The 26466-nt window shown below is 48.9% G+C and overlaps 12 protein-coding genes across 12 annotated transcripts; 8 read left to right on the forward strand and 4 right to left on the reverse strand.

Annotated features, from left to right (window-relative positions):
• Positions 1–78: 78 nt before the first annotated feature.
• Positions 79–1365, reverse strand: FIESC28_08113 (uncharacterized protein; the record flags this gene model as incomplete). The annotated part of the gene is made up of 6 exons (XM_031162252.1): positions 79–282; positions 333–823; positions 873–958; positions 1007–1081; positions 1125–1147; positions 1201–1365. The coding sequence occupies 6 exons, from the start codon at positions 1363–1365 to the stop codon at positions 79–81; spliced, it is 1044 nt and encodes a 347-aa protein (XP_031013643.1).
• Positions 1366–1631: 266 nt separating this feature from the next.
• Positions 1632–2713, reverse strand: FIESC28_08114 (uncharacterized protein; the record flags this gene model as incomplete). The annotated part of the gene is made up of 2 exons (XM_031162253.1): positions 1632–1926; positions 1974–2713. 2 exons carry the CDS (start codon positions 2711–2713, stop codon positions 1632–1634), a joined length of 1035 nt encoding a protein of 344 aa, XP_031013644.1.
• Positions 2714–4656: 1943 nt separating this feature from the next.
• FIESC28_08115 (uncharacterized protein) lies at positions 4657–6555 on the forward strand (the record flags this gene model as incomplete). Its single annotated transcript, XM_031162254.1, has 5 exons — positions 4657–4704; positions 4759–5148; positions 5196–5922; positions 5970–6065; positions 6113–6555. The coding sequence occupies 5 exons, from the start codon at positions 4657–4659 to the stop codon at positions 6553–6555; spliced, it is 1704 nt and encodes a 567-aa protein (XP_031013645.1).
• Positions 6556–7047: 492 nt separating this feature from the next.
• Positions 7048–8761, forward strand: FIESC28_08116 (uncharacterized protein; the record flags this gene model as incomplete). The annotated part of the gene is made up of 5 exons (XM_031162255.1): positions 7048–7053; positions 7108–7268; positions 7316–8313; positions 8361–8585; positions 8634–8761. The coding sequence occupies 5 exons, from the start codon at positions 7048–7050 to the stop codon at positions 8759–8761; spliced, it is 1518 nt and encodes a 505-aa protein (XP_031013646.1).
• A 202-nt stretch (positions 8762–8963) lies between these two features.
• Positions 8964–11951, reverse strand: FIESC28_08117 (uncharacterized protein; the record flags this gene model as incomplete). Its single annotated transcript, XM_031162256.1, has 1 exon — positions 8964–11951. One exon carries the CDS (start codon positions 11949–11951, stop codon positions 8964–8966), a length of 2988 nt encoding a protein of 995 aa, XP_031013647.1.
• A 1021-nt stretch (positions 11952–12972) lies between these two features.
• Positions 12973–13818, forward strand: FIESC28_08118 (uncharacterized protein; the record flags this gene model as incomplete). The annotated part of the gene is made up of 1 exon (XM_031162257.1): positions 12973–13818. The coding sequence occupies one exon, from the start codon at positions 12973–12975 to the stop codon at positions 13816–13818; it is 846 nt and encodes a 281-aa protein (XP_031013648.1).
• Positions 13819–14483: 665 nt separating this feature from the next.
• On the reverse strand, positions 14484–14690 carry FIESC28_08119 (uncharacterized protein; the record flags this gene model as incomplete). Its single annotated transcript, XM_031162258.1, has 1 exon — positions 14484–14690. The coding sequence occupies one exon, from the start codon at positions 14688–14690 to the stop codon at positions 14484–14486; it is 207 nt and encodes a 68-aa protein (XP_031013649.1).
• A 2246-nt stretch (positions 14691–16936) lies between these two features.
• FIESC28_08120 (uncharacterized protein) lies at positions 16937–18412 on the forward strand (the record flags this gene model as incomplete). Its single annotated transcript, XM_031162259.1, has 3 exons — positions 16937–17195; positions 17246–17355; positions 17402–18412. 3 exons carry the CDS (start codon positions 16937–16939, stop codon positions 18410–18412), a joined length of 1380 nt encoding a protein of 459 aa, XP_031013650.1.
• Positions 18413–18937: 525 nt separating this feature from the next.
• Positions 18938–19927, forward strand: FIESC28_08121 (uncharacterized protein; the record flags this gene model as incomplete). Its single annotated transcript, XM_031162260.1, has 1 exon — positions 18938–19927. The coding sequence occupies one exon, from the start codon at positions 18938–18940 to the stop codon at positions 19925–19927; it is 990 nt and encodes a 329-aa protein (XP_031013651.1).
• A 427-nt stretch (positions 19928–20354) lies between these two features.
• FIESC28_08122 (uncharacterized protein) lies at positions 20355–21760 on the forward strand (the record flags this gene model as incomplete). Its single annotated transcript, XM_031162261.1, has 2 exons — positions 20355–20430; positions 20490–21760. 2 exons carry the CDS (start codon positions 20355–20357, stop codon positions 21758–21760), a joined length of 1347 nt encoding a protein of 448 aa, XP_031013652.1.
• A 738-nt stretch (positions 21761–22498) lies between these two features.
• On the forward strand, positions 22499–24006 carry FIESC28_08123 (uncharacterized protein; the record flags this gene model as incomplete). Its single annotated transcript, XM_031162262.1, has 2 exons — positions 22499–22692; positions 22860–24006. The coding sequence occupies 2 exons, from the start codon at positions 22499–22501 to the stop codon at positions 24004–24006; spliced, it is 1341 nt and encodes a 446-aa protein (XP_031013653.1).
• Positions 24007–24690: 684 nt separating this feature from the next.
• FIESC28_08124 (uncharacterized protein) lies at positions 24691–26284 on the forward strand (the record flags this gene model as incomplete). Its single annotated transcript, XM_031162263.1, has 4 exons — positions 24691–24813; positions 24860–24913; positions 24963–25084; positions 25135–26284. 4 exons carry the CDS (start codon positions 24691–24693, stop codon positions 26282–26284), a joined length of 1449 nt encoding a protein of 482 aa, XP_031013654.1.
• Positions 26285–26466: the final 182 nt, after the last annotated feature.

Here is a 26466-nt window from a genome sequence, read left to right on the forward strand (position 1 = left end):
CTAAGATAGCATAAGGTAACTAAATTATTTCGTCTCTTTTGCTCTTGCTGCACTAACAACTACCCGATCAGGGCCGCATCACTCAGCCTTCTGCCCCATCCAGAAATAGTAATTCTCATAAGCATGATAATTCACGTTGTGCAAATCCTTTCGCGCAGCAGCTAAAAAGACTTCAATTTCCTCTGGACCCATGACTTTGCGCAACGGCTTGGCTGCCATGGCACCGAACATGTCACTCACGGCAGTCTTGAGATAAAGCCCGATGAGTCGGAGTTTCTTGTCCTGGAGTAGTTATTAGTATAGGGTGAATAAATATTGGGGAGGGTGTCTACCTTTGCCCATGTGCCGATGGGGACTTTGAGGACTTTGCAGGTGACATTGACAAATCCTGCCTTCTCAAGCGGTTCACGCAAATTCTCACCAGCGCGGAATTTCATGCCGAAGGAAGCCACTGCTTCGGTAGCCGTATCGAAGAATTTGGCTAGTGGTGCGTCTTTGGGAAGGGATCCATCGTCGCAGTTGGCGCGGGCGTCTAGTTCTTGGATTTCGATCCAAGCGCCAGGCTTCATATGTCTGCGCTCTGTCAGTATGTTGGTGAGAGGGAAGTTTTGGGAGATATACTCGTAGGCTTGACGGAGAACCTTGACTTCGTCCTTCAACCAAGGACTGATGCAGCGCATGTGCACAAAGTCAAAGTCGTCGCCGTGCATCCATTCGTCTTCGATGTCGTCGACTAGGAATTTTAGGTTTGGGGGGACCCAGGAGGGCTGGATTGGGCTGAGGTCTACACCTACTACTGAAGCGCTGGGGAACTTGTCGGCGACTGGATGGTTTAGAGAAGCATTGATGAGTGAGATCTGGAGATGGCTTACCGTCGATGGCCCAGATTCCTGTTCCGGTGGCCAGGTCGATGATCTTCTGGGGATTTTTGACGATGGGCGAGAAGAACAATTTGCCACTGGAGATGTAAGAAAATGGCCATTCCAGGTTGACGTTGAAATCTTACTCTGTAAGCTCCAGCATCATGGCATGTTTCATGTCATCGCGATTCTGCTCAGCATCATCATTGGGAATGGGATAACTACCAAATCAGCACCCATCCACTACTCTCACAGTCTACTCACGTTCCATGACGATACTGATGATACTTTCACCCAATTAGCCCACCATCACCACCTTTCAATGTAATCATCTACTCACCCGTCGTCCATTCTCAAAAGCATGTTGATAAATACTCGTGTTCAAACTCGTCGAACTAGAAGACAAAGTCGCCGAGTCAAAATCTGACGACTCAAGCTCATGTTCCTCTTCAGCATGCTGCTCCGCCGTAATCGGCTCGATAGGATCCTGCGTCGTGGTCGCCATCGTCAGTAGCGTTGTTGTTGAAGATCAGTGTGCGCTATCTTCTCCACTTCGGAAAAAAATGACTCAAGTTTCGGTAGCATCGGAAATAAACATTCACAATTGGAGGGAGGTGTCGGTCCGAGGCATGTGATTATTCATAATTGTTAAGGAATGGAATGTAATATTTATTAATGAACGTGCCGCGTTAACCTCGTCACCCATATTATCTATCCTCTACTCTAGATATTCTAGGTATCTCAACAAAGGAAATGACAAAAAGAAATACATTATGCATATCCAATCTTGAATTCCATGCTTTGACCGGGTACACATTTTGTTCCAGGCGCGACAGCCATGCTAACTGACCACATACCAGATGCGCAGCGCTGGAATGCTGTACCGGTTTTGACGCAGTTCCAGTACCCTTCAGGTGTGCAGGGTGTTCCAGGCGTAATTAGACCCCGGGCAGGCTTGGTGGGTGCAGGAGGAATGACATTTGTTGAAGTTGAACGAGTGGTTGATTTGAGGGTTGTCTTCTTGGTGGTTGTGGGAGTAGGGACTGTGATGAAGACGCCGCCAGGTCTAGAGATTGTTAGTATAGATCATCCAATTGAGGACAATGCACTTACGGTTTGGTGGCTGTGGCCTTGGTGGGAGGCTTGGTAGTGCTCTTCTGCGTAGGAACAGCAGCTCCAGAACCAGCTGGACACTGACCGACCGGCGGACCAGTATTGCGCGAATTCAAAGAAACATCAGGACCGGGGTTGGGAAACATAAGATCAACAGTCTCCCTGGTACCACATCCATTACCTACGTTGGCGACAAACATAGCAGGGCGCTTGCTCATTGGTGTCTTGGGAGTACCAGTTCTAGCCTTGACCTTGATAGCAGCGCAGTTCATGTACATCTCGCGATTGCCAATCTTGTTAAACCAAGACCAAGCGAAGATGGCAGTACCGCCAGGCGTATCAATAGGAAGAGTGAACTTGAACTTGGAAGTCGGAGCGATGGGACAGTTGCCGATCCAAGACTGAATAGCGATCCAGGAACTACCTCCGTCAAAAGAGAGTGAGGCCTGGCAACTTCCACCGGAGTGATCTGCGCCGCCTTGAATTTCGATGTTGTACGATTTACCAGCTGTCCAGGAAACCGTTGGTGCACCTGCTGCGGTGCCGAAAAGAGAGTGATAGCCCTTGCAGGGAAAGTTGCTTCCACTGCCGGAGAGGGGAGATGTCATGCTGTAGTCGATGTCGCCGTTGGCGTAGGGGTTCTTCTTGCTCTTGAAGGGTGCTGGGTATATCATTTCCATGTGAGCTTGGGCTAGACCTGCTAGACCTATGACTGTAGCGAGAGCGGTAAAGAGCTTCATGGTGAAAGAAAGTGTTGCGTGTTTGTAAAGAGATAAGAAGGAGATGAAACAAAGAGAGCCTAGTAGGCTATGTGAGATGAGGAACAGAAGTGAGTGATGAGAATTAATGGTTGGTGTTGAGGCTTTCAATATGTTTTATACATTTTTGAGACCCTGATGTTCAGTCTGACGTGCCAAGGGAATAGGGTGATTCTCGACTTAGACAGGATTGTGGATGTGGTCTAGTGTCCGGGCTAGACCGGGCACTTGGGAGGGACAGAGTTCAGAAACGTCCAGCCTCAACGACGGCCGGAAAAGATGTCAGAGCATGATCCTTCGATAGTCATTCGTCACAAAGTGTCTACTGAAACTTGATAAAAACTTGTTACAGAGTGGTCATGAGTTTTGGTCGTGAGACATCTCGTTCACGATAGTGGCTGGCGTCTACGATGAGAGCGGGAACTTGAGATGTTGATGCACGGGAAGATGAAATATTGACGCGCGGGATGATATCAGCGAGGCTGGAATAGGGGTCGAGCTCGGTAGTTGAGTTCTCACAAGGTCTTTGTCGGCCTTGTCAAACTTGTTTCTTGGTGTCTTGTGAGCTGACACTCCATTCACCTAGCTGGCTGGGTTTGAGACATTCGTCAGCGACAGTGTCTGTCAAGGCTGGGACATTTGGGATGGCCGAGGACCCTGTCATGATTCTAAAAATGGCCAAGAAACATGTCACTGTCAATTGGAAGTCATGTCATGTCATGTTCTAGGGTAAGGCATCATTTTTAATTATCATCATACTCATCGAGCTGGGTGATCGTGTTGATGCTAGTGATAGCCACAAAGGAGAAGTTCAACTCAATAGCAATAATAACAATATTAATTGGAACAATTTACGCCTGTTACGCATGTTACAGCGACCTGTTGAAGGCTTGATGATAATTACCCATATGATGAACAATTGTTTGACCCCATCACCGTTAACCGTTAAGCCACGCAATCTCTCCTCTGCACGAACCAGCGCCACACGTTACAGAAAGAAACCTCGATGCAAGGGCATCTGTCCCTGACAATCGCATTCCTCAGTTCCCGGTTTTAGCAAAGATCGGAATTTTATTGTGGCTGGGCAGGGGCCTTTGCGCGTATGGCTGGAATGCTCCAGGGTAAAACGTGTCTGATCACCGCTGCTTTCGGTCTTGCCACGGCGGGAATGGTTCTAGACGTGAGGCATCATCATTGACGTTGTTACTTTCCATTTCAAGCCGAAGTCCAATTGAGTCGAGAATATCTGAGACGGGGATTAGAACATGTGAAGTTGAGTTCTTTTAATAGAAGTTTCGCTGGTTTCGGTGGTGATCGACGGGGCCCGCTTTCGGGAATACCACAAGCTTCACCAGCACCTTGAGCTCTAGGCATTCACCTGTCAGCGATTGAACTTTATTCTCTTATCAGCAGCAATTGAAGTGAGTATCGGATCATATCATCGCCAGTCAGCAGATGTCACAGCGATATCCAATATCTCACGCTTTCTCAGCGTCTCTGTAAGCATGCATCTCTATTATATAAGATCCCCGACCCACGGCATCTTCGGCAAAATGGAAGACGTCACTGTAGGTCCAATCCATGGATCCTCTCCGAAGCACTCAATTGGTAAGCTGCAATATTGCTTGTAAACAAGTTACTAACAGTTACATCGCTTGAACAAAACCCGTTTGTCCACCATTAAAACAGCCATATCGGCGTAGATGTGGGTTCCTCGGTAGTTGGTGACGACTTTATCGCGATTTCTTGGCGTCATCTTGATCAGCATGGGGTTGTACTGTACTGTACCTACAGCACTGGGGGTTCGTCATGGTAGCGACATTTCAGCGAAAGATAAAATACATAGAGGAATTGCAAAGCAATTGTGATTTTGATTTCACTTTTGAGATTTGGAACTTGAATTGACTTTTGAGCCAATCGACAAAATGCAGCCCGATATCCCTTACCGTCGTGAGTCTGTACCTCACAAGCAGGTAACCATTATCCAATCACTCTCAAGATTAACTCATTAGTAACAAAAGCTTTAGCGCCCAGATGAGTGGGTACTCGAGCAAGGTCTCGAAGCAGCCCGTCTCGGCATCCGCAACCAAAGCAGTATCCAAGTCAACACGGAAGCACACAGTCTCAAGCCCTCCGACACTTCACAGCTTGTCAGTTCGGGCGACAATGATCTTGACGTCCAAGATGAGCGTGAAGGTTGGAGAGGATACGTAGAATGGGAAGATTACCCTGAGAAGAAAGTCAAAGCTGCACAGCGCTTTAAGCGGTACAAGTTTCCCCCGCCGCCGGAGTTTCAGCTTGAGCCTCTTCCTGCTACGAATCCTGTCCTGGAAGGAAATAGGTGGAAGTTATGGCACAAGGCTATCGGAGGGGCTTTGACGAAGCTCCCTGAGATTAGTTGGGAGACTGTTCTCAAGGTAAGATGCGCCCAGTTGGAGGGAGTATGTCGAGCTAACCTTTGTAGGAAAAACACCCGGATATGCTTCACCTTCTCGAATTCCCTTACAATGGCGAAGGGCCAAAGAGTCTTCTTACAAAAGACTACATCATGCCCAACAACCTCCACTTCGTCCGCAACCACGGCGGTATCCCAGATATTGACCCATCAGCCTGGGATCTCCGTCTTGACGGTCTTGTTAACAATCCCCAGACTCTTACCTTCGCCGATCTTCAAGACGAATCCAAATTCCCACGCATCACCAAACTCGTCACCTTACAATGCAGTGGCACACGTCGCTTGGAGCAGATCATCGAATACCCCGGCGAAGGCGACGAAATGATCAACGCGCCCTGGGCCGAAGGCGCCATCGGCACAGCGAAATGGACAGGCGTGTCCCTCAAAAAGGTAATCAAGTACTGCGGCGGTCTTAAAGATGGCGCGAAGCATCTTGAGCTTTATGGTGCGGATACATACTTCAAGGGTGGGCAGTGTATGAATTATGTTGTTTCGGTGCCGTGGTCAAAAGTCAGGGCTAATGAGGTTATTCTTGCTTGGGAGATGAACGGGGAGCCTTTGCCCAAGATCCATGGAGCGCCTGTTCGGGCGGTTGTTATGGGGTATATTGGCGCGAGGAGCTGTAAGTGGCTTTATAGAGTCAAGGCGATTGAGACGCCGAGTTTGGCGCCTGTGCAGAGTAGGGAATATTTGTACTTTCAGCAGCAGACTGGAAAGCATAACCAGCTGCCTACAAGTGAGTACCCTATCACGTACTCAAGGATGAATGCTGACAGCGTGCAGTGGGCATCCAAATTCAGGAGATGCCGGTTAGTAGCGCCATCATGTCACCCTGGAACAAGGAAGTTGTCATACACGATGGAGAAATCGAAGTCACAGGTAAGTCACAGCCTACCTTTCGCTGCCAACATTTCTAACATATCCAGGCTGGGCATATTCCGGCGGAGGTCGCTGGCCCGAACGTGTCGAAATTTCAGCAGACGGCGGCTATGTCTGGTACGCCGTACCCATCGAAAACCTCTCCCCAAAGCACAAATTCGCCTGGCGCACCTTCAAGGGCAAAGTCCCTTGCGACCACGAAGGCTGGATGGAGCTAGTCGTTCGGTGCTGGGACAACAGTCTCAACACGCAGCCTATGGAAGTACGACATAGCTGGAATTGGAGCTTGCATATAACAAGCAGTTGTCACCGTGTCAAGGTTTATAGTGTTAATGCGAAGAGAGAGGCTACGAGGAAGAGGTTGATGGAGTTTAATGAGCATGGGGAAGGGTTTACGCCTATTACTAGACCGAGCAGTTTTGTGCCGATGAGTATTGAGGAGTATCAGAGGGTTACTAAGGATGCGGAGCCTAGGGATGTTGATGAGTAGGGGAATGAGTTTGCCTGCCCATATTTATGATTGCGAGATTATTCTGAGTTTTAACTGCTACTAAATACGATTCTCACAAGCCATAGAATTATTGTCTTTTTTTTTAAATGAGCTTTTGCTGGCAATCCGATTGTTAAATACAATGCATCACGAGTCGAGTCGTAGATGGTGTCGTAGACATTCTTTTGCCGTGTTCTTAGCCGACGGCTGGGTTACCCTCGTCGTCAATTTTCAGTGCGACCGAGTATTACCACCTCGCGGACCATTTTGGCCGTAATGATCGCGTCGAACCCCATAATAAATGCCATCTATGACGCTTTTGATATGTGTCGGCAATCGATAAAAATCACGTCACAATTGTGTGTTAGACAACTTCAAATGCCGGTAGGCCGGATATAAGACCCATCAAGACCACCAATCGACGCGCAATTATTTGCCAATGCTGAGAAACATTATTTAGTGTAAACCTCATATAAATTTATATCATTGACAATGGCTGTGAGTATTTAGACGGTTTCTCGAAATTGCGCATCGGCTAATTCATCATGATAGTCAGAAGAACCTCCCGTGTATACCCTCGCTGAGGGTATGCCAGTCCGAGACCCAACGTCATCCGTCATCCTCAAAGGACCCAGAGGCGGTCTTGGTCTTTTAGCCGATACCCAACTCATCGAGACTCTCGCTCACTTCCCCCGAGAGCGTATCCCCGAGAGGTACCCTGACCTCCTACCATTTTCTTCAACACAGCTAACAAAAACAGAGTCGTCCATGCCAAAGCCGCAGGCGCATGGGGAACATTCGAATGCACCCACGACATAACATCCTGGTGTTCCGCCGCCCCCTTCCGCCGCATCGGCAAACAAACCCCCGTCCTAGCCCGCCTCTCCACCGTCGCCGGCGAAAAGGGATCTTCCGATACCCTCCGTGACATCCGTGGCTTCGCCCTCAAGATGAAAACAGAGGAAGGAAACTGGGATTTTGTAGGGAACGACTTGCCTGTTTTCTTCATCCGTGATCCTGCCAAGTTTCCTTCACTGAACAGATCGCATAAACGTCATCCGCAAACTGCTGTTGCGGACGCGAGTATGTTTTGGGATTTTCATAATCATAACCAAGAAGGCGCGCATTGTCTCATGCAGCTTTTTGGACCGAGGGGTGTCCCTGCTTCATTGAGGAATGTAAATGGTTTTGGAAATCATACGTTCAAATTTGGTAAGCCCGAGGATGGATCGTACAAGTATGTCAAGATCCATTTCAAGCCTGATGACGGTATCAAGAATCTGTCGCAAGAAGATGCTGTTCGTCTTGCTGGAGAAGAGCCAGATTATCACGTCAAGGATATGTACAACGCCATCGAAAAAGGTGACTATCCATCCTGGACAATGATGTTGCAGGTCATGGATCCTAAGGAAGCAGAGACGTACAAGTGGAACATCTTCGACATCACCAAGATCTGGCCGCACAAGGACTATCCTCTCATTCCTGTTGGAAAACTCACATTGAACAAGAATCCGGATAATCACTTTGCAGAAATCGAGCAGGCTGCTTTTTCGCCGTCGACTCTGATTCCTGGAATTGCGCCGTCGGCTGATCTTATGCTTCATGCGAGGATGTTTAGTTATCCCGACGCAGCGAGGTATCGCGTTGGGCCGAATTATCAGCAGTTGCCTTGTAATCGGCCTTTGGATACTTATTCGCCTTATCAGCGTGATGGACCGATGAGATTGGATGGGAACTATGGGTCCGACCCTGATTATGGTAAGTCTCACGCTCTTGATATCTTGTATGGATATTGACATTCGCAGTGCGCTCTTCATTCCGCAAAGTCAAGAGTGGTCCTGCGGACGTCGCCCATAGTGAATGGCTTGGCAAAGTACAAGCCTACTCTTCCGAGGTCACAGATGAGGATTGGGAACAACCGCGTACTCTGTGGAAGATGTTCAAGGATAAGGGCGAAGATGAAGTCTTTTTGAACAACCTTTCTGGCCATGTCAATAAGGCACTTCCTCGAGTTCAGAAGGAGACAGCTGGTAAGTGCTGACCAGGCTATTGTCGAAGTGAAGCTGACAATATTCTAGAAATGTGGAGGAACGTTGACCCAGAGATTGGTGATCGATTGGAGGAGAAATTGAACAAGATGAACGAGAATGTTGATCATTCTAAGGCGCCTCCTAGTCAGAGAGTCTTGGCCGAGCGTATGAAGTGAGAGGAGTTTCGGATTGTGTCATAGCGTTCCATACATGCACTCGATAGCACGGTGCAGAATTTTCTAGAGTAAATCTGGGGAATAGCTTAATCATTATTACTAGTTTACGCCCGAGATTATACAATTTGTGTAAGGAGGATACTAAGTCCGCTCAAGTGCCCAAAAAACAAACCAAAGTCCTGCACCAATGCTTTTCCACTTCTCAAACAATCTCCTTCATATCATTCCACTGATAAATAATATGTCTCTCCCCCAAAGCTTCCTTAAGCACAATCAACAAATCATCCACACTCCCAAGAAACTTCAAATACAAAGTAACAGCCACACAATACCGTCGATGATTCTCATCCTGAACCAAGCTCGCCGTCAAGATAACCTCATCACCCTGACTCTGCACCAAATCCGTCGCCCGCCTAATTAAAGGCGCAGGTAACCTTTCTGGAAGAGGAGACCCTGTTCGTAGAGCTTGTTCAATAATGGCTAGGACGGCCATTATATCGCCTATGGAGCGGTCGTCGAGAATTCCTGCGACGCGGACGAGACGGTCTTGGAGTTCTTTGGGGAGGGTGGATGCGAGGTTTAGTAAACCGCCGAGGGCTTGGTTCATGTATTGGAGTTGTTCTTTTGTTCGTAGAAGGACTTTTTGGTCAAAGGGCCCGAAACTAAGCTCGCCTTTTAGTAAAGCGATGGAGGGACTCAACGCGAGGAGAACTTCTGCGACTTCGATAGAAACGTTCTCGGCGACTGCACCCAAAGCGCCGTTCCTATCAGTACGACCCCAGTGGGAGATCAAGAGCGCGTAGTGATCCGACAAGCTGCGCACGGAATTGGCGAGCGTTTTGCACACATGCGTAGTCCCAGAAGGCGGACTCGGAAACAACTGCACAATAAACGCTGCCAAGAAACCAATCAGGACAGTAACGACTCGTTTCCAAAATGCTTCGTAGCCTTTCCCTGGAATACCATACTGCACGATATGGTCATGGTCCCAACTAAACCCGATAACAAGACAAAACGTCGCAGCTGCCATGATAGTAGCGAATTGGAATGCAGGAGGGAGAAACAGACGCCACCAAAGAAGAGGAATTATAGCGACGCCTGTTGCTGCTGCCATGCCGTAGGGGTTTCCTATTCCGCTTCCTGCGCCGATGTACCACGTTACCATACCGATCACACCGCCGACTATAGTCCCTGCTGTTCGGGCGACGAGGGAAAATGTAAAGTCGGCGAGGTAGACTAAAAGAACTGTCTGAGCGCTGATGACTGCCCAAATTCCTTTTTCTCGGTAGAAGAAGCCTGCGGTGTGGGGAATGACGGCTGGTATGGATGTCGCTACTGTCACGACTACCATTCGCAAAGCGTACATACCGGCTGGATTCGTAAACCAATTGTACGTCGCCATAAGAACGCGACTGAACTTATTTCGTCTTGCGGAGGACCCTTTGTAGCCGCGGCTTACTTCTAATCTTCGTCTTGTCTCCTTAGCTTGTTCGTCAAAGGTTTGGCCGTCCATTAGTTTATCTGGATCTTCTTCTGCGGCGACGTCGTGACCTGGATATGTGATCTGCCCGTGGAAGAGCCAGGATACAGCGTATTGGATGCGGGAAGGTACCCAAAATCGAACTTTTGTGTGCTTCTCGGAGAGATTGAGGATGTATTCTAGGAGATTTTCCACTGCTGTTATCCAACCGAGCATTCGCTCCTCTAGAACCATAGCGATGACCAAACTGGGAAGAAAAGGCCTATCGGTTCCTTCAATCGGTTTCAGTTTCCCATTGGCGTCAAATAATTCTGCGTGTGCTTCGAGAACGCCTTTCGTTGTGTTGACGATGCATGCCTCTCTAGCAATTCGAGATCGAGCAAGAAGATCGTGAAGATTTCGATTAAGTTCTTCGAATCGTGCGGGCGAAGTCTTTCTGACCCAGCGACAGTTATTCACGGCCTTGATATAATCAGCTGCGAGATTGACTGCCTGTGGTCCGATCTCCATGACCTCGGCCAGTGTTTCCAAGAGTGTGTTCTTCGTCTTGCTGCGCAGTTCAGCGCCTTCTGGTCTTTCGAAAGCACTCAGAAGAGTTACAGTTTCTTGTCGCTGACGACGACCAATTTCGTATTTCTCTGTCCCAATGACTGGTCCAAGGTGGCCATCTGCTTCAGCCTTTCTGTGCTCTTCTTCTTTGTGTTGGCTTCGAACGCGACCGATCTGGAAATCGATGAGGTAAAGACTTGTGTACATAACCCTGCGCGCGCGTTCATGTAGACCTTTGATGTCGTCCGCGCCCCAGAGACCGCGGGAGAAGTCCAGTGGGAGGAATGCGATAGGGGGTTGTCCGGCTTTGAAGGCTGAGATCATACCAGCTCTACTAGCCTGAAGTTGTGCAAGTGGGCTACTGTTTCCTTGTAAACCCTTTTTTGTGAAGACGATCGCTTGGTTCGACATGCGAACAAGCCTTTCAAGGCCACTGAGAACAACATGCGAGGTTGAGTGCGGGAACAAGAATAAGCAGCACACCAAACCTAGACCAATTCCAACAGCGCCAGGCAGAACAAGCACTCGAGCAACGTCTCCCGTAAATCTCGGAAGTCCGGGACCAAACAGAATGAAGATATCTGTAACAATCGTCCCAAAGATCTGCATAACCACAGTTTTCGGATTCGCACACCTCAATCTTGCCAACGCATAGATAAACAAACAGCCCAAACACATAAAAACAGTTGTAACCCTCGCATCAAGCATAAACCCATTATGAATCAAAATCTGCGCCTCCCAGGTCGGACTTTGTCCTGTACTCTGTGCATTCCGCACAGCTTGCGTCTGCAACTCCCCCAACAAAGCAGTCGTTTGGGAATCAGGTCTTGCAGCCAGTGCAGCTTTCATAGTCAACAGCCCCCAGCACCATGCTAGACACATACCCAAAAGAAGTGAGAACGCGCCGAGAAGGTAGATGAAAACGATGCTGGCTGGTGGCACTGCAAACAGAAGAATTGCGCCGAGAAAGGTTGCTTGGCCGAGTTCGACGAGGGATGGGTGGATGAAAATTAGGAGCATCATGACCCAGATCGCGATCCAGCAGCGGATAAAGATTTTGAGATCGTGGGTGTTGAAGTGGTCTAGCCATGGTGGAAGTTTGCGTTTCGGAGGTGGTTGAGCCGCCTCTGTCTGGGTATCTGAGGATTGATCCGAAGCCATTGTTGTCGCTCAATTGATGTTTGAAGCAATTGAGAGATTTGCTGACGTCCGAAGAATCCGAGGTAAAGAGGTTGGACTAGCTTGTGGTTACTGGTGGCTATGACGTGTGTATGGGGTTTGTGGAAGTTAATATGACACTAGACTGGCGTTAGCGGATGCGGCATGCTGAGAGGCTGGAAAAGTGTTTCACTCAGAGATGCATGGTGACATTCTCGTTTTCAGCTGGATGAAAACAGCAATTCTGCTTATTTTCTCTGCCCCGGGGACAATTGCGAGTAAAATGTCAGGCGAGACGCTTTCCGGATGACTGAGGTGCTGGCTCTGGACTTTTGGTGGAGAGCTCAGCTCTGGAGGAGATCAAGATCAAGATTTGGCTGTGGGTCGAGAGAGCTTGTACCTGGAGCTAGTGGACCCAATAGCATTGTGCTCACTAACCTTGGCAAAGGAGGAAATCTTCAACAATAGCCATTTTTCGCGGTCACAATCACAATCTCTCGGGATCTGCACAATTCACAATGACTCCTCCAAGCCAGATTAGCGACTTGGCACTCCAAGATAAGGGTCACATCCATACCTACCCCGCCAGATAGGTGTCACAAGAAATGTCCTCCAAGGCTTAGGCTACAGAGATAAAGTAGCCTAAATGCTAGGCTAAGCTGGTACAAGGTGATCAAATTATTTTATCTCTTATGCTCTTGGGGGCTAATTCTTATGACACCCTGGGGCCCGCCTTGGCGATCTCCGTTGCACTGGCGATCCTCTCGCGTAAACAGTGACATCCAATAAGCAAACAAAGTCTCGCAAACAGCAAGAGCTAGCATCCCCGCACTGCACTGCACCTATACTTGCGACTGTGAGTCACTGCTAAGTTGAAGATGAATTGGCAAGAGTGCCCGTGAACCTGCCACCGATAACTTTTCCCTCAACATCGTCACCCTAGGCCAGCGCTTTTAGGCACATCGCCTTCCAAACCTCAAAACACTTCCAAACTACCACATCCACATCCACAACTCTCGTCAAAATGTCACTTCCCCACGAACTCGAGCTGGCCTATAAGGTCGCTGTCATCAGCGGCGCATCCCGAGGCATCGGTCGCGCCATCGCCTACAACCTCGCCTCTCGAGGTTGCTCTATTCTCGGCACATGCACCAGCGAAGACGGGGTCGAGTCGCTATCGACTGGACTCAACAACCAGATCACAAAGGACGTCTACAAGACGTTGTACGATCGACCCTACAATCATATCATCAAAGGCATTATCGCCGACGTTTTCTCGCCTGAGTGCGCCAAGACCATCGCCGACGCGCTACAAGAACACTTCGATGGCCACGTCGACATCTTCGTCAATTCCGCGGGCGACCCTATGCCCGGTGTCATCGGCGAAATGGGCACCGATGAGATCCAACGAAGCCTCCTCGGCAACGTTCAGACACCAGTCCTCATTGTCGAAGAGCTCGTCCGACGAAAGTACTTTCAGCCCAACAGCCGCATCATCTACATTTCCTCCGTCCGCTCCCGCCTTCCCTGGGCCGATCAACTCATGTACGCAGCCACCAAATCCGCCGGTGAATCGCTCTGCCGAACTTGGTCCCAGGCCTTTGGTGGCAAAGACGAGCGGTATGCCTTCATGGCTGGCACCACAGCGAACGCGGTCATGGCCGGGCTGACTGAGACCGACGCTGTCATGGACTGCGGCCCCGAGGCAGTCAAGAAGTTTCAGGATGAATTCTTTCCGTTGCAGAGCAGCCCCAAGTTTGGACAGCCGGAGGATGTGGCGGATGTTGTGGGCATGCTTTGTGGATACGATGGGCGATGGATCACGGGGTCGGTGATTAGTGCAAGTGGAGGATGCATCAAGATTGGGTAACCTCAAGGTATCGGAGAATTGACCGCAAAAGCCTAAGAGACGAAATAAACTTAGACTTGCTTAGGTACTAAGCTTAGGGACTATCCTAATTCTTATCATACCCTTAGCTAAGTCTTGCTTCTTCTTTGACCCACCTGAGCGTTACGTCCCTTGGAAATTCGGCCGAACTTACAGTGGTAGTTAGGCAGTACAGCACTATTGAGAAGAGCATGGGTTTGATGGTTTTATTGAGGTACTAAGGTTATCTGCCAGAGACTCCCTCAATACTGGTAATCGAATGCAAAATATGTAAAAGGATGACAAAAAAGAAAATGTGATCGTACCTCATGTTTAGCCTACCATTCGTCTGGCTTTCCAATTTCGCGATGCTCGGCCCGTGCAAGAACATCATCAACCTGTGAAGGTTGCAAAACCCAAGCCTTGACCAGCGCTTCCAGAACAGCCTTGACATACGTCTCACTATCACCGCGCGCAGCAACTCTCCCAATCAAAGGCAAAGCCTCCTCAAGTAGATACTGCGGAATACAACTCACAATGAAATACTCAGCCTGAACATCAGGTATGCGATTACAAATGAACACAGCAACCCACGGAGGCAGACGACCAGTCGTCCTAGCTTCATAAGTACGCCAAGTATTTTCTCCTTGCTTGTGCAGGACAAACGTTTAGGTGGAGCGGTTGACGGCTACGAAGAGCTCGATTGGAGCTTGGCGGGTGGAGTAGTATGCGCTTGTGGTGCGGAGGGGACCGTAGTTTGGGTCATCTAGGTCGTGTTGGATGCCGTTGATGAAGAGTTTGGGACGTTGGGCTTCAAGGATCTCGGCGTCGGACATCCAGACGTCGGCCGGGGCGTTGGGTGAGATGAAGGACATTTTGAACGAGGTGGGTCTTTGATATCGATTAGTGGATAATGAGTCTGCTGGTTTAAAGCGGAATGATTTGCATTGTTGTAAAGACTTGTGCGTAAGGTGGTATTTGTATCAAGAAGCTGAAGGAGCAGTATCCAACGAACATTTCACAGCTATGTTTCCTCATTGTAGGTTTCTTTGTGATAATGTTTCATTCGAAATTTAAACCTCACAATCACTACAAACAAAGCCCTTTGTCGATACGAACAGTGCTTGTATCTTTGCCAACAGTGTTCGGAGGATTTCCTTTGCGACAAAGCATTATGCAGGGGAATAGTGCCCCATATATTGTTCTGAGCTAGTCCTTCCTTCGAAGGAACACGACAGGCCCCTCATACACCCTGTCATGAGAACTCGGTCCCGAGCTCGCTACCCTATATCCGACATGGCAAGATAGTCGGACCATCAACTCATCCACAAATGATCATTTGATAGGTTTATAAGTCGAAATTAGATTTCCTATGTCCACATCACAGTCTCACTGAAAGAGGAGCCGTTGAAAGCATGAGAAGCAATTTATGTGGTTATTTTGTGTGAGCGGAAATCATCGTTGGGCAATTTGGTCTCAGTACAGCAGTATCCAAAATATTTCATTTTTATGATTTCTCAGCCTAGGGATATAATTCATCAAGACTCATCACCCTAACCCTACAGCTGTTCAGGAACTACCAAATTCACTTCACCCATATTTTCCTCATAGTATAGAGAAGCAATTAGGTACGTGCTCATCTGAGATACCGTGAGCCCACTGAATCCTTTCGGCTTCAACTATCGCAAAAGCCCGCGGGATATAGAATATTCTCAAAGTAAGGCCATATTAATGAAAATAGGATGTTGCTTTGACTTAGCAAGGGACGTGGGTTGGTCATGGCATGATGCTAGAATCCTTCAAAATCCTTCGATCTTGGCTTTTCACAATCTCGGCCTGCCCTGTGGGTACCTGCATCAAATACGGGGGTAGATATGTATTCAAGTGGAATAATGTCTCAAACGGAAAATAATATCCTCCTTGCAGTTCCATAATTCTATGAATAATGTTTTCACGTGCTCTACTTGTGTTCTACAGTAGATTGGCGATGCCAAGAACACTTTTGTACTACCTCGGTTACTGACGATCAAGATCTGCACAAAAACCTCCGAAAGAGCCCACAACTCCGTTAACGTGTCCAAATAGTTCTCGGCACTTGATGTCATAGACTTGGAGTTAAATACATCTTCTGCAAAGGATGCATTATTCGGCTCTTTACCGGCGTTGACAGAAACGCATGAAGCCATCGTGACCTAAGATCAACATCTGCTTAGTCGATATAATTCAACTTCTAATGCAACAATTGTCGTCAGGGGATTATTCCATCAATAAGGACTGATCTTGGCCTACGAGAAGCAAGATAATAGGACCGAAACGTAGTCAAAGTTTGAATGACAGCATGACCATTCCGAGAGTTGAACTAACCCAGATCCCACGTTGACAGCCGTGGATGCATATAAGCGTCCCAAATACTACACAATCCCGCTCACACATTGCGGGGGCGGCCCGAATGGAAGCATAAATAATTACTCGTCCAAACTATACGATAGTGTCAATGACTAGGCTTACTTGCCCGTTCGGTCCCGGGTTATCGGAGCTCCGTCGCTCGAATAAGGAGGTGGATGAACTAGACTCACGGTGAAACGATGCTCAGACCATTCAATCCCATGTTATTTCCTGATTATTTGGTCTGTTCATAGGGTACCACAAAAGTCGCCTGCTCAGAGCACATGGGACAAAATAGCTTGATCATCTTGTTGTGGCTGGACGGTGACACCCAGGTCAAGTTAATTTGCTGACCTGACTCTGCTTCTGTCACCTCCTTGAGAACAAGAAATGAAAGGCAAGCGGAAACTCCGCTGTCAAGTGACACTAGACCAGATGAGATTTCGGGCCGATCTGCTGATCCCTGTCTCACTCATGATCTTCGAAACAGCCAACCGCTCGTGCCCCCCGGATTCCAAAAAAGACCCCGCAGTTATGCAAATCGGGGGCTTTTTCATCCTTCTAGAAACTAGTTTGAATCCTTTCACTATGCTTCGGCACTGCAATTAAATCCTTCAATAGTTGAAACATTAGTATAAAACTCTCTTTGTCCCCTCGTATCTTTGGTCTATCATCACCATCATCTGCTTTCTTCACTCTGTCGCTTACTTCATTTCACCGCCATCTTCTGTTGACCATGAAGCTTCTTCAACTCGCCGCCCTGGTGGCGTCTCTCAGCCCCTTCACCAACGCTGCCGACGCAAACGCCTGGAAGTCGCGAAACATTTACTTTGCGCTTACAGACCGTGTTGCGCGCAGCGGTAGCGATAACGGTGGCAACGCCTGTGGCAATCTTGGAAATTACTGTGGTGGAACTTTTAAGGGTCTTGAGGCTAAGCTTGATTATATCAAGGGCATGGGCTTTGACGCTATCTGGATTACCCCCGTTGTTGAGAGTGAGTACATCGGTTTTGAACAGTATGGGGCGATGACTAACGTTTGGTAGACACTGATGGAGGATACCATGGATACTGGGCCAAGGATCTGTACGCGGTCAACTCCAAGTACGGAACCAAGGATGACTTGAAGAACCTTGTCAAGGCTGCTCACGGCAAGGTAAGATATACCATCAACCTCGGAACAAACCATACTAACTGTTTAGAACATGTACGTCATGGCCGACGTCGTCGCAAACCACATGGGCAAGGGTATCCAAAACCACAAGCCCTCCCCCCTCAACCAACAAAGCTCCTACCACAGCTCCTGCGCCATCGACTACAACAACCAAAACAGCATCGAGCAGTGCGAAATCGCTGGACTCCCCGACCTCAACACCGGCAAGGCAGAGGTCAAGAAGGTTCTCAACGACTGGATCAAGTGGCTCGTCTCCGAGTACAGCTTCGACGGTATCCGCATCGACACCGTTAAGCACGTCGAGAAGAGCTTCTGGCCTGACTTCCAGAAGGCTGCCGGTGTCTTTGCTATCGGTGAGGTTTGGGATGGAAGCCCTGATTACCTTGCTGGGTACTCCAAGGTCATGCCTGGTCTGCTCAACTATGCTATGTACTATCCCATGAACAAGTTCTACCAGCAGAAGGGTGATCCTTCTGCTGTTGTTGATATGTACAACGAGATCAGCCAGAAGTTCGATGACCCTACCCAGCTTGGTACTTTCATTGACAACCACGACAACGCCCGTTGGTTGAGCCAGAAGAACGACAAGGCCCTCCTCAAGAACGCCCTCGCATTCACTATCCTCGCTCGTGGCATTCCCATCGTGTACTACGGCACCGAACAAGGCTACGCAGGAGGCAACGATCCCGCCAACCGCGAGGATCTCTGGCGCAGCAAGTTCAACACCGACGCCGATCTCTACCAAACCATCTCTAAGCTCGGCAAGGCCCGCTCTGCCGTCGGTGGTCTCGCCGGCAACGACCAGAAGTTCCTCAAGTCCAACGACAGCGCCCTCATCTGGAGCCGCGCCGACGGTGATCTGATCGTTGTTACTCTGAACCGTGGAAAGGGATACTCTGGAGAGTACTGTTTCAACACTGGCAAGAACAACAAGACTTGGGACCGTGTTCTGGGACAGGGAAGTGTCAAGTCCGATGGTAGTGGTAAGCTTTGCGTTAGCTACTCCAACGGCGAGCCTGAGGTTCTTGTCGCTGCTTAGGTGAAAATGGATGACTAGTACTGGATACTGTCGGGGGTTTGTTTTTTATTCTTTATATACATAGCTTGAGCTCAGCAATTATTCTGTCGACACTTATCTTGTGTTTCTCATTTTTAGCGTGAAACAGTGACAGCAAGCGCGAAGATTGGATGGATGCCAGATTATCGAAGATAGCGCCGATATCTCAGGAAACGACCCAAATGGTCCTCTAAAAATAACCTTGATCCTTAACAAACAAGAGATTCGTTGGTTCTTTTGTGGCTGCTGTCATGTTTGAACCGACCCAGCCGCTAATTTCATCGTAGCATGCCCCATAAAAGGTCAGCTACAGTGAGTCGCGCCAGCACCAGTAGTGCCAATAGTCCCCTGCCAAGTCCAATAGTCCGCTACGCTAGTGGGTTTATTCCAATATTGAAATTACCCGACCGGACCATGTCCATGATCTGAGGTTGACCAAGGACTTTATAATTTGGTCGCGTCCTTATTCACTCCTGTTCGTGTCGTTGGTATGCTCGTTTCGCCATCATGAAGCTCAACCTCTCTGGTCTGCCACTATTGGCGCTGTGTCAACTTGCCGCTGCGTCACCATGTAAGCCTCCAAGTTCTTCGTTGACGACTGGCTTGACTACCGCCGATGCCATTACAGAGCACTCGACGACAGCCGAATCCATTCCGATCTTCGAAACTAATTTGCCATCCTCGATCGCCACTACGGCTCAGACTGGGACAACTGAGTCGGTGGCCACTCTGGAGACTGATACTGTTTCTGAGTCTGCTACCAGCTTGGAGGCTTCCACCGCTTCTGAATCTGAGACTTTGTTGACAGAATCTATTACCTCCACTTGGGGTGCCAGCTCTTCCCAGGCTGCTCCTACATCTGAGCGTACTGTCAGTTCTCAGGCCACATCAGCTTCTGAGACCGAGGTTGACAGTACGACAACTGAAATGGTAGCCACTCCCGAGTCTACTACAACCTCTGACATGCCCATAATCTCAACTACCTCAGCTGAACCAACAACCACAACATCAAGCATCCCGCAGGAGCCAAACAACGTACTCCAAAATCCCAGCTTTGAAGAAGCCACCATTTCGCCATGGACCAAGGTCGCTAGAGTCGGCACCTGGGGCCTATCGACGTCCGAATCCCGGACTGGCGCGCAGTCTGTTCTCTTCTCCTTCCAAGATCCATCGGCTTTCAACGCCTACATACGGCAACAAATAGACACATCCCTTCTCCAAGCCAACAAGATGTACGAATTCACTGTGTATACATTGGCAACTGTGGAAGCATCATGTGCGACACGAATCATTTCATGTCATACGGGAATCCAAAACATGGTCGGTAGTAAGCTTGGGTCTTCAGCGAATCCAGGTACTTGGCAGCCTCTGAAGGTCGAGTGTACGTGGTCGCAAGCTGAGTTGGATGCTGGGGCGTATATTAGGATTTTCTTGTATGGTTCTTGCGTGAAAATGGACTGGTTTATCGATGATGCGACTTTTGTTGAGGCTGTTTAGACGTAGTCCTTTTCTCTAATCGTATAATCTGAGCTTTATTTCATTCCAATAATTTTTATTTCAAGTGTTTTGTTCACTCCCTAACAAGGAGATTCACAAGGAACATCTGCCGTGGCAGTGCCTGATCACGTTGTACAAAGAAATTCTAGACGCGGCTGGCTGCTAGGCTACCACCACTGCCTGGTATCAGTACATTTGTCTAGGCCCCACTCCAGTGCGTTGAACAGTACCTCTACTTGGCACTGTTGTCACCATAACAAACAGCAGAACAAGAACAAACGGCGGGCTGTTCATCTCCTGCTATGTTCTTTTCTCTACAATCTTTTCGTCGCAATTCATTCTTTCTACCTTCAAACATCCCAAGAGACAAAACAAGTTGAACACTTTATGCCACCTTTACAGTAGCTCTTAGGCTACCTTCGCCAAGATGCCGTCACTCACGGCGCTCCCGACCGAGATAGTCCTCGCCATCGCCGAACTCTTGGGTCCTGCAGATATCAAAGGTGCGTTGTGTTCGCTTCCATCGCGCGACTTGAAAGCTAATCTTCAAAAAACAACTTAGGTCTCAGCTGCATGAACCGCCGTCTTCGAAATGCCGTTACCCACATCCTCTTCCGAACGCTCAGCATCGCGATGCCCCTAGTCTCACACCTGTTGCTTGAGCACATGCTCGAGAAATACAACAAGTTCATCTCTCGCATTCACCTCCACGTGTTTCTCCGACCAAACCTGGAGGAAGATAACGACAATACCGTTATGCCAAGTATCGGGGGCACAATGAAAAGCGGCACATTGCTTGACCTCGTCAACGGAAAGATCTTCTCCCACATCGACTCGTTCAGCATCCACTTCGATCCTTGTCAGTTTGACATCGCCGTCCGTTGGTACGGAAATGACGGCGACTGGGGCGGCGGATACGGCAGCGGCAGCATCACTGTGTTTGAAGATGAAGAAGACGAGGACGCATGTTTTGAACTTGAGGAGGAACATGTCTGGCGCGCGCAGTACTTCCAATTACTCGCGGAAGTTATGCAAAACCCAAATATCAAGAAACTCCGGTTCATCAACCTGCTTCCTCGGCGAACCAAAGTCTTCGACACGTTGCAGTGGGAGAAGTTCCTTGGACAACTTACCCACTTTGATCTTGGTATCTTCGGAGCCGAATCTGATGGCGGGAGCGGTAATGCTATGCCTGGCTTTACGCAGTTCGTGGGAGAGTTCTTACCCCAGGACATCATGAAGTATTTGATCAACGTCAAGCATCTGAAACTTGAGGCGAACGAGTTGAGTGTCTTCGGAGCGGGCCTCTACGGTGAACACTACTATGCCCACGATGTCTTTCCCCTCGCCAGTGAGATCCCAACCCTCCAGTCCCTCGAGCTCAAGAACATCACTCTCGGCGACTCCTTTCTGGGGTACCTTCGAAAGCAAGCTGACCTCCGTGAGCTAACACTTCACAACTGCATGTGCGTGTGCCCCGATGAGCCTGAGGAGGAAAATGATGATATTTGGTCAGATCCAGCAAATGCAGACGCATTGGCTGTAAGAGTTGGCTGGTCAGACATTTGGCATACCATCATACTGTGGAACAAAGCCATACAACAGGTCACCTACCTGCAGGATGAACAGCCTCCTCTTCTTGATGAAGATCCTCCTCTGCCCAAGGGTTCGATCGTGTGGAGGCATGTCAAGATTGACAAGTACTGGGGGAATGTGGTAGAGGATGAGGAGGCCAATACTGAAGAGTATCGCTGCGGCTGTTCCTCCGACATGAACAGCAATTTGATGAAAGTGCTGATTTCGCGGCGGCACAAGGAAGCACTGCCCACTTAGGCTCAGACTACAGAAACAAAGTAGCCTAAGTTCTGGTCTACGCTATCATAAGATGATGAAAGTATTTCATCTCTTGTGCTCATGGAGGCCATTTTTCTGACAACCTGTGGGAGTGGTAGAGGGCTGGGGTATATGCTACTGGATAGCAAGAGAATTGTTGGTGCTTAGGGATGTCAGAATAGATGGACCAGATACCAGCCTGATATAATTGAAAGCGTGTGAACGTTCTTGTGCTTATAGTCTTTGTCTTGACTCATCTGATACTGAGTCTTGTCTCATGCCATGGTCAATCGTCTATTGTTGTTGATCCTGCAATAGAGGGATCTCATTTTGGAATGTCACCTCTTACAGAAAGATACTAGATAATGCCACTGCGACTGCCACTACTACTGCTGAGAGCGTTTCCATTTACTCCAAGCAATTCGAGCAGGTGAACCTAGGTCAGGCGGTGAGGCTAGGAAGAATTACCCTTTACCTAAGGCTTAGGCCACAGAAATGAAGTACCAGAAATACTAGCCTAAGCTACTACAAGTTAACCAAATCCTTTCGTCTCTTATGATTTCAGCGGTCATCTTCTAATGCCCTGCCAGCCAGGCATCATCAGTACAATGACCCAGGCCCCACTTAAGCACGTCGCGCAGTGCCTCCCTCTCCCTTCCTCCACTGCCTGTGTGCAAACAGGCAGCTCCACGATTATTCACAGCAACCTACTTTTCTTCTCTTCAACACCACCACAAAATGCGGTCGATGGTGACCCTTCCGACTGAGCTGATCGTGGAGATCGCCGAAAACTTGAGTGGTGACCTCAAGAACTTCAGCTTGACAAGTCATCGACTTCGTCATGCTATCAGTCACATCCTTTTTCGCACACTCAACATTGCCTGCCCCCTGGTATCGGGCATGCTGCTAGAGCACGTGCTCGTCAAATACAGGTGCGTCACTTTAGTATTACGCATGCCTCTTACCGGCTGTTGTGATGTGTTGGTTTTGGTGGAGGGAAGAGGAAAAAACCCCGGATGGAAGCAAACAGTGCATTTCGTGCCAGGCCGAAGATATTATCAGGACGCATGCCTCTTAAGCATATACTAATCAATTACAGGCACGCCATTTCGAGGATTCACCTGCACATCCGCCTCCGACCGAATTTACCCGAAGACGACATCGATGAATACGACATCAACGGAATGCCCTCTATCTGGGGCACAGAACGAAGCTACACCCTACTCCAGCTGGTCCGCGGGGAGATCTTCTCTCACATCGATTCCTTCAGCGTACATTTCGATCCATCACAATTTGACCTCGAAGGTTGTTGGTTCGGAGATGGCGGTACCTGGGGCGGCGGCGGCGGCGAAAGCATCTCTGTCTTTCAAGATTACGAAGATGATGAAGCCTGGGAAGGCGATGAAGGCACGAACGGCGACGGAATGATGCTCAACTTTGAAAGGTTGTACATCTGGCGTGCGCAGTACAACCAGGTGTTCGAAGCCCTCGTCATGAACCTCAATATCACGAAACTCCGCTTCGTTAACCTGCTTCCAAAGCGCGCCTCAATCTGGTATTCTGATGACTGGGTCAACATGTTGCAAAGACTTACACATTTCGACGTCGGTATTTTCGGAGCCGAAAGTGCTGGATGGCACGGCAATACGACAGATGGCTTCATAGACTTTATCAACGAGTTTCTTAACTTCATCGCGTTCTACCTGACAAACGTCAAGCATTTGAGACTTGAAGCAAGCCCTCTGAGTGTTTTCGGGACGGATACCTACATCACCGGCTGGCATGACCCGTTTCCTCTTCACGGTCCTGCTTCAGCCCTTCACTCCCTCGAACTGAAGAACATCGTCCTCGGTAACGACGTCATGGACTACCTTCGGGACCAGGGTGGCACCCTTCGCGAGCTGACGCTTCACAATTGCATGTGCTACAGTTGCAAACTGGGTCCAGAACCTCGGTGGTCACATATTTGGGACACCGTCTCAAAGTACTGCAAAGTACTGCGAAGACTTAACTTCCTTCAGGATGAGGAACCTCCTCTCGGCAGTTTCAGGATCGCGAACAGAATGGCGAGGAAGAAGAAGGATCTGATTGTGTGGAGATATGCCGACATTGACCCAGAGCGGGGAACTGTCCTTGAGGATGGGGATGCTAATGTTGGAGAAGTCATAACGGGTTGTGCTTTTGAGGAGTACTGTGACTTGCAGGAGACGTTGGCGAGACGCAGAAAGAACTCTATCGACGAGTAGGTGGATGACAGAACATTGTCCTCCAAGGCTCAGGACCAGCGTCGAGGATATGCGCTTCTAGGTTGAGAAGTTGAGAAGAATGTTCTTGGCTGCTCAAAATGCCATGCCAAGATCAGATAGCCTATCTAGGTACGAAGATAGTTGATACCCGAAGCAATCGCGATTCTCTGAGACTTAGGCTACTTTATTTACGTAGTCTAAGACACAGTCTAATCTATCATAAGGTGATCAAATTTTTTCTCTTATGCTGGGGTGACCAATTGTTTTGATATGCAGATACCAGTCCATGGGACCAAAAGCGTCTGAATTATGTTTACCCTGAAGGCTTGGCGGTGATCTTTTCATGGCCCTGACGCTATCGTCAGGCAAGGGTCCATAACCTGTCAGCTCAGCACGTGCCAAACCAACGGCTCGACATTGGCTACCAAACCCAAGAACAACAACCCTCAATACCAGCCCTACCGTTCAAGCGCAAATGAAAGGTCAATCTCTCTTCTCATAATTGTTCCTGGTACCTGGCACTCCCTCATCGCCATTGGCCAACAACCAACGAGCCATGGGTCCGAAACAGGTCTAGACCAAATGACGTGCGCATTTAAAACTGAAGCTTAAAAATAAGGTCTGGAGATCAATTGACTTTCCTTCTTCACCTCCTCATTTGCGACCGCAAAATACTTATGCAATATGGCTATTGGAGGACTGGAACACTCTCTGCGCAGAGTCGCGGATAACAGTCTGCAGACTCTCAAAGTCAATTGGCATCTCGGCTTCACGTCTTTTGGTGGACCGCCCGTTCACTTCAAAATTGTGAGAACAAACCACCGCCTTCATTCTTTGACATGAGCTAACAGAGACCGAGTTCCACGACAAATTTGTGAATAAGCTGAAATGGATCGACGAACAAATTGTAAGTCCAAGGCTTGAATGTCGGGAAGGCAAAGATTGACCGTGTTCAGTACCAAGAGCTATTCAGCGTCGCGCAAGCTCTGTCCGGCCCTGGAAGCACGAAGATGCTGTATTGTATTAATCTCATCCACGGCGGTTTCCTGCAAGCTGTCCTTTCATTCTTGATCTGGAGGTAAACCGACCCAAAACCGTGTTCCCTCGTAGCAAATCTAACTTGAACAGCATACCAGGATGCTTTGGCATGTTAGGCCTCTCAGTCGGTGTCTCCAACATAGGCGATACCCTCCCACGCGCAGTCTACGCCCTCCTCTCCGGTCTCAACGCTGCGACCGTTGGAATTATCGCGCTTGCAGCCGTTGAACTTTCCGATAAAGCCATCACGGATCAAACGACGCGTCTACTTCTTTCGTTTACGGCTATGGCTGGAATGATGTACAATGCGCTTTGGTACTTTCCTGCTCTTATCGTCGTGACGGGTATTGGTACTGTGGTTTATGATTATAAGTGGCTTCATCGTCCGGCACGCGCTGTCAAGAATGCTTATCTGAGGGTTCGACGGGGAAGGGTTACTGAGACGCAGAATGCGCGCGGTGCTGAGAATGGAACGGGTAGCGATGACGGTATCCAGCTTCGTGAGCAAGAGACTACCGAAACTCGAGACGCTGAACCGCGAGTCGTTCCTCAAGAGTATCGTCTCGGCTTCTCATGGAAATCCGGCGCCGCAATCATCGTCACATTCCTTATCACATTCATCATCGTCGTCACCCTCCGAGGAAGTCTTCCCAACGCACCACTCCTCTACAAGCTCTTCGCCAATCTTTACCTAGCAGGAACCATCATCTTCGGTGGTGGACCAGTGGTAATTCCTCTTTTGAGAGAATACGTCGTCGCAGAAGGCTGGGTTAGCCCACGCGACTTTCTAATCGGTCTCGCCATTGCGCAAGCATTCCCTGGTCCAAACTTCAATTTCGCGGTTTTTCTAGGCGGTCTGACAGCCGTTCACGGAGGCTATCCCGCTATTGCAGGGTCGTTGATAGCGTACCTTGGTATTTTCGTTCCGGGCATGGTTTTGGTGCATGGAACGATGGGTATCTGGGAAGTTTTGCGAGGAAGACGCTGGGTGAAATCTGCGCTGCGAGGCGTGAATGCTGGGGCTGTGGGATTGATATACAGCGCTGTATACAGGATTTGGCAGGTTGGGTTCATTGATGAGGGGTTCCAGGCGGGGAAGAGTTTGGCGGATGATCCGTGGTGGGTTGTTGTTACGGCGACGGCTTTTGTGGGAGCGAGGTACTTTAAAGTGCCTATTCCTTTGGCGATTCTTTTGGGTGCTTGTATGGGGTTGGTGAGATATGGGATTGTGTCTGCTTAGTGGACACTGCAAGAGTTATCTTATCGTCGCCTTTGATGATAGCATCATGATCCGGATACTATGGGGCCGAGTCTCGGGATGGCATCCGTGGCCCCCAAAACTCGGCATGTCCGGCATCGGCACCGGAAACATTATCAAAGGTATCATCTATTGTCTCACACCGTCAAGCCATCCTTCACCGT

Source organism: Fusarium coffeatum (genome assembly GCF_003316985.1).
Source record: "Fusarium coffeatum strain FIESC_28 chromosome Unknown BRIP53273_contig_186, whole genome shotgun sequence".
NCBI lineage: Eukaryota > Fungi > Ascomycota > Sordariomycetes > Hypocreales > Nectriaceae > Fusarium > Fusarium coffeatum.